A 6,912-nucleotide genomic window follows, 5' to 3' on the forward strand; every position below is an offset into this window, starting at 1 on the left:
GTGTGTGTGTGTGTGTGTGTGTGTGTGGGTATGCTGCATCCCATGGTGATGGATAGAGCGTATTCTCTTTGGTGGGGGAGGGAAAGGAGAATGCAATGAACTGGGATTTTTCTTTTTTGGGATTCTGAAGCTTCCGTTTTCTTTTTTCTGTTCGTTTTGGTCTTGTTTTCTTGGTGCTGCTGTCTCTGCTGTAGCCGCCGCTCCTCATCCGCGCCGACACACACCCAACTCGGCTCTCCTGCGTTGCACATGCGGGGACCCACTCGCTGCGGTACGGCGCCTCCGCGGCTTCTACCATCACCTGTACATCACGCTTCCACTCGTTCACTCTCTTTATTGTTGTTGTTGTTGCTGTTTGTGTATGGGCGTTTGTTTCTCTATCTCTTTCTCTCTCTCTCTCTGTGTGTGTGTGTGTGTGTGTGTGACGGTGTCTGTGTCTGTGTCTGTGGGCGGGTCTCTCTGTCTGTCTGTCTGCCTGTCAGTCAGTCAGTCTGTGTGGGGGTCGCGCGAACACATATGCGTGTCTGTTGTTGTTGTTGTTGTTGTTGTTGTTGTTTTTTTTTTGCTTTTACTTTGGCCGCCACCTCCGCGAAGAGTAGGGATACAAGAGCCACACTCCCGGCCCACCCCCGCGCCATCACTCGTGGGGCTGCGTGCGCGGCGTGACACTACTGAGCCGCGGCAAATGGAGTTCAAGGAGTGGGTGGAGAACCGCTACCGCCACCCCGTTGTGATGGTGCTCGCGAGCCCGGCGGTGGAACAGGCATGCCGCCGCAACGGCATGGATCTGGTGCAGATGCTGCGACCATTCTCCGTGCACCCAACGGAGCTGTACGCGCGACTCGGCGAACGTGCCGACGCGACGACGGTGCGCAACTTCGGTGTGCGCCTCACGCGGGTGCCGTGCGTGCGCGAGGTGGGGGCGGCCCAGCTTACGCGCCACATTCGCCGGTTGCTGCGCGACAACGCGGCAATGGAGCTGGCGTACGGCGAGCAGCTTGACCGCGCCATGTCGGCGCTGCTGCGCGACGGCGGTGGCGTTGTGGAGGGGCCGCGGCTGTCCACACAGACGGCGTCACTGCTGCTGGAGCGCTCGCATCCCGCGTGGCACTCGCAGCTCATCCGCGACTACGCGCAACTAGTGCGCTGTAGCTACTTTGACACCATTGATCACCCCGTTGGGTGCATCTTCGCCGCCTCCACAAGTGTGGGCGGCGGCGTAGACGAGGTGATGAGCCAGTTCCGCGAACTGCAGCGGCGGCCCCCTGAGACACGGCAGAACATGCCATGCATGGACGACGATCTGCACAGATTCTACCTTCTCGTGCACGACATCACGGAGGGGCCACCGCTTGAAGAGGCACGACGCATGCTGGCGGCAGTGCAGGCGCAATATGGTCACGCCTACTGTGCGTTGGTGAAGATTAACGCCGTGGTGAATCCACAGGACATGAAAAGCATGGATCCATCGCCCTGGATAGAGGCAAACACACCATCGCTGGATGTTCCCTCGCTGGTGGCAGTGCGAGCGGCACAGAGACATGAACAGGAAGCTGATTGTAGGACTTCCACAGCAACGACCGGAGGAGGCAGCACTCGCGTAGAGCACACCCATGTCGTCACTGGGAGCGCGGCCAGCAGCAGCAGCACCACTACCACAAGCAGCATCAGCGCCAGCAACAATAGCACGCCCGCTTCTTTGCAGTTCCCACGTGTGCACACTATATTCGGCACGTGGTCGAATGGCGTGGCAAAGGTCACCGGCTGTCACCTGAGCCCCGAGAATGTGGATGAGCTGCGCGATGTGATGAGGTACTACCTCTCACAGTGTCTCTTCAACTTTATTGAGCGCAAGCTGCGCGCCCTGACGCTGACGGTAAATGAAAAACGTACCACAACATTGAGCAAAGTGGCCGCTTGGTTCCGAAACAAGGATGAGGTAAAGTCGAAGAGTGAGTGTTGGGTTGTGGCACACGATGGCGGCCCAACCAAGTACCTCGCTGGCTCACTAGAAATGCAAATGCGCCGTGCCGCGGATCTCTCTCTCGTGCTTGCCGACTACGACTCGGCGGTGAGTTTCTACCGCATGTGCCGCAACGAGGCACAGTCGACGCTTTCATCGCGGGAATTCAACAAGCCAATCATTGCGGCCTGTCAAGAGGGCCTTGGTGTGTGCGACCTGCTGTTGGGCCGCCTCCCGCTTCCGAGCATGACGCCGTGGCTAACAGGCGGCACGGCATCGAAGAGCAGTGGCGACTGTCGACTGGAAATTGCGCAGAATGACTACGTTTCATGTCAGGTGCAGACGCACGCCTTTCGTTTATCGCTGCTGCTGTTCGAGTACTGCCGCACACGGTCCCCGCCCGCACTTGTTAACGCCGCTGCGTCGCTTTTGCACGTGCAGCGGCTCGGTATGACATCCAAGAATAAGCTCTACTCTGCAGTTGTGCACGAGTTGCTGGCGTCAACGTCGCTCTTTCTCAACCCACCGCACCCAGCCGGTTTGGCAATTCCTGCGCCGATACCGAACAATTATCCGGTGCGCTCGCACATTCGACAGTACGCACGGCACACCATCATCGCTGGCAGTGCGTATCTTGACGAGAACCTCTTTGAGAGTGCCCTCCGTTGTTACCTGCGTGCACTGCGTGTGTATGGTGGGGTTGGGCGTCACGGTGACTGGCAACTCACCTACGAGCACCTGCACACGCTTCTTGCGCACATGTACCACAAGCTGGGTAACCACACACGTGGCCTGGCATTGGCAACGGTGGCAGTGTCGATGGGAACGCCGATGTACAGCAACCCGCGTACAGGGCTGCGCAACTTTGATGCCTTCTGGAACCGGCAGCGGCAGTTGCTGGGTGAGCTCGGCTACGCGCTCTGCCCGCATATGGCGGCGCCTTGCATTGTGCCAGGGTCGATTCGTGTCAGTGTGAACAGCTTCCACTGCGATGCAGTGACGAAGCAGGAGTCACAGATGGTGAGCGACGAACTCGCGGAGGTGGAGTGGCGCAAGATGGAGGATAAGCTTCGGACGCAGTACACGGGGAATAACATCGGCTTCCCGCGTCACCGCCAGAACTGGCGCGAGGGCCCAGCGAAGATGCAACAGCCAGTTGTGGAGGGATGCATGCGTCGATTTACCATGCATCTCGCAGAGTCACTGGAAATCTCCGTTACTCTACGGAATCCTGTCGGCGGCAGCCTCATAGCAGAGAAGCTCTGCCTCCTGTACGTGGCGAAGCAGAAGCCGGAGCAGTTGTGGAAGAGCGCCTCGTCGCAGACGGTGGAATTGCCGGCTGGTACATCCAAGTCCGTCACCATCGCTTTCTCGCCGGCGGGAGAGGGCACCTATGTCATTATTGGCTTCTGCTGGACACTCATGGAATTGGAGGGGTATTACTACTTTGCCACGGAAGCGCATAAGGAAAGTGAAGCCAACATTGGTACTAGCAGCAGCAGCAGCAACGGTTTTAGCAGTGTCGCCTTTGAGTACGCCGTGGATCACCCCAAGCCAAATGTAGACTCGCCGGCAAACTTGGAGATCGAAGTGGGCCCGCCGCAGGCTTGGATCACCGCGCGTCTTGACCCCGAGCTTCCAGCTGTCATGAGAGATGGAGAGTATTATCACACCACACTTGTCCTCAGGAACGGCAGCGCGCACCGCCGGGCGCACACCATTACGCTGCAGCGTAGCCCACAGAACGCGCAAGTGGTGTGGTTTGAGACGTTCGGTCTTGAGTGCAACATGGACGCGAACGCGACTCTGATGCTTAAAGAGGAGCTCGATCCCAAGGCAAGTATAAAGCTGCCGCTGACGGTGCAAGCGCAGCACGGACGAGACTCTTCATCACGGTGTAGGAACAATGTGTTTCTCCTCGTTGGTTGCATTGTCGAGACGCCACTGGAGGAGGGCGGTTTGCCTGCGCCATGCTCTCCCTCTTCGCCGTTCCCGTACGTCCGCCTGCATCGTTTCTTGCGCCGCGTTGTGGTAAAGCCGACGCTTCTGCTTTCCTCCAATGTGCTTCCGCCTGGAAATGCGACTATGGCGGCGGCGGCACTTATCACGACTAGCAATGTTGCGGACGCACGGGAGCCACCAGTACGTGTGTCGCGTGTGATGGCAATGCACCGGCCGCGGTGGCGCGTAGCCCCCACACACACCGGGATACTTCTGGAGGAAAATGCCATCGGTTGTATCGTACGGGCCGGTGAAGCGGTGTGTGTGCCGCTCAGCATCGTTAACGAGGCAGCAGCGGCGATGTCGCCAAAAAAAACGCAGAAGCCAGCCACAACGGTACCAGTCACTCCACCTGAGAGTGGGTTGGTTGAAGAGGTTTGCGTTCCACTCTTGTCGGCCTTCCCGGCTCCCGCCAAATGTGCGCTAGTGGAAGCAAATATAGGCACCAGTGTTGTTGATGCGTCAATGAATCTTTATTTTATGCGCTGTAGCTTCCGCGGGCCCGGGACAGTTGGAGAGGTGCAGACGCGCAGTGGCCTGTCATTCTACTTGGACAAGGCAGGTGGTAGCGGAGACTCATCGGGGGGAGCGGCATCCAAAGTCCTCGGCGAGAGTCTGCTGCGACAACAACAGGCGCGTCATGTGGTTGCCTCGTCATCATCAGCAGCAGAAGAAATTTTGGTGGAGCCCTTCACCCCGATCTGTGTCGCGGTGGCGTGGGTGGTGGAAGAGGTGGATGGCCGCACGTGTAGTGGGCAACTCTTCCACTTTGTCGATCCCGCCAGCTTTCTGTGCTCGGGCAACCCGCTGGTCAGCGAGGCGCACGAGTGGATGCAGGAACATCTCTGCGACTCTTTGATTAAGAATCGCACACTGCACCCACACCATGGGGCCGTAGTGTATCATGTGGAGGTGCCACACACGTCGAATATGACAGCCGACGCCCCCGACTCTGTGAATATTCCTGTTACTTTACACTGTCACTCACTGGCGGCGCACCCACTCCTCGTGACGGTGAATGCTGAGGTGCCTGTGGGTCAGCAGGTGGCGCAGGCATCACCGTCTCCAGTCCCGCTGATATTTGTGGGGAAAACGGGTTGTGCTTTCTTGCTGATGCCGCACGAGAGTCACAGTGTGAGTTTCACCGCTTGTGCCTTCGCCCCTGGTATAGTGGAATGCAATGTGTTTCAGCTGAGCGCTGTGGCGTTGCGGCTTCCACAGGTTGGTGGTGTCAAGTGGCGAACGGGCATGTCACGCGGTGCTTTGCTGGTGGCATTAGAAGAGATTGGAAAAGGTTATCGCTTGGAACGAGGGTCGTCAATAACAGCAGCAACGATTCTGGGTGGGTTAGGCAACAGAAAAAGGAGTGGCAGCTGCTTCAGCAGGGGTCACATGGATGATCTGGCTTCGATTGTCTGCGGTGACGTTCGCACGTTGGTTATCGGGCATGATTCGGCAGCCATCACGCGCGCTGTGTTTTCGTCCTCCCCCTCTGGCGCAACGCGAGTGGCGGCGGCAGCAGCAACCCAACGGGTGGACGCCTACAAGTTGGATGTTGAAGCATACGAGGCNCAGTGCAGGGACTTTGAGGATCGTCGCTCCCTCCTCCTCAGCGCGGCGACAGGTGCCACAGGGCAGAACGTGGGCGCTGCTGCGGCTGTCGTGGCTAGCGCAATCTACCGCCCACCTGCACGGCAGTTAGCAACGGAGGGTACGCAGACGACACCGTGTGGGGTAGGTGTTATTCATACCCGCTGAGTGCCGCGGGTGCTTGCCGGAACTCATCGTCTATGAGCCGAGGCGTGAGCGGCGAAGGGGTTGGGGAGATCCACTCTGTTGTCTCCACTCTATTGCCGTTAACGGCTGGCAACCCCACAGCAACAGCAGCAGCAGCAGCGCGGTTAATGTGGATGTGGTGGTCGCGCACGCCCTTGAAGGACGTAAAGATGATGGTAATGATGATGATGGGGTAGTGGTGGTGGGTGTGGAGGGGTGTTGATGCACTTTCGCCCACCACACGTTTCGTGAATGGGCAAGCAGAAGAGAGAGGGGGGTGGGCGAGGAAATGCAGCGGGTAAAACGGAAATGGCCAACGCACTGTTTGTTGGCGGAATGGTGTGGGAAGGCACGCACCCACTCCAGCAGACCTGTTGAATTGCGGCCTGCACAAACGCAGCGAAGGCGATGGTGTAGCACGGATGGGGGCTGGGAAGGGGAGGGACTGGGCAGGAGGTCGACGCGCACGCTCTTATAACTCCGTGCCGGAGGGATTTTGGGGGTGAGGCGCACTCCGTGTGTGCGTAGAGAACGGTTTTCTCGCTTCAGCAGGCCTTGTCCCACCATTTTTCTTTGTGCGCTTTCCCTGGTTTCTTTGCCCTGGTATTGCCTTCCCTTTTTTCTTGTATTTGCTCTTGTTGCTCTTATTATTGTGTCACTCATGCGTTGTAGTCATCATCTTTGACAGCACTTTCACTCGAGTGATTTTCACTTGGCTCCTGTTGCCCGGCGTCGCCAGCCAGCGGAGGAGGAGTAGGCAACGAGCCCAACAAGGCGTTTGCATACTGCAGAGGTTGGTCTCCTCTGGTTTTCGGTCGTATGTGTCTGTCTGCGTGTCTGTGCGTTGGCTGTTTGGTTGTTTCCACTTCATGGCTTGTTTGTTTGTTTGTCTTTGATGGTTTTTTTGGGGGGGTTTCGCTCGTTTTTGTTTTTTTTTTGTTTTTTTGTTCTTGTTGTTTGCTTTCGTGTGGCTGTTTGTCGTTTGTGGCGTCACTGCGTTGTGAAGGACAGAGCAGGTGCCCGCAGCAAGGGCACCGTGGCAGAGCCTAACCCAGCGGTAGGTGAGTGAGGGCGCGCTGAAGGAAGAAAGGAAAAAAGGAGGGGAGTGGAAGGACCGCTGCGTCTGACTCGGTGTCGCTGTGTGTGTGTGCTTGCTACAGGTGCGGCACACG

The 6,912-nt window shown here is 57.8% G+C and overlaps 1 protein-coding gene across 1 annotated transcript; it reads right to left on the reverse strand.

The window, feature by feature from the left end:
- Window positions 1-5,752: 5,752 nt before the first annotated feature.
- Window positions 5,753-6,307, reverse strand: DQ04_07031000 (hypothetical protein; the record flags this gene model as incomplete). Its single annotated transcript, XM_009314990.1, has 1 exon — window positions 5,753-6,307. The coding sequence occupies one exon, from the start codon at window positions 6,305-6,307 to the stop codon at window positions 5,753-5,755; it is 555 nt and encodes a 184-aa protein (XP_009313265.1).
- Window positions 6,308-6,912: the final 605 nt, after the last annotated feature.

Source organism: Trypanosoma grayi, assembly GCF_000691245.1.
Source record: "Trypanosoma grayi strain ANR4 Tgr_703_V1, whole genome shotgun sequence".
Taxonomy (NCBI): Eukaryota; Euglenozoa; class Kinetoplastea; order Trypanosomatida; family Trypanosomatidae; genus Trypanosoma; species Trypanosoma grayi.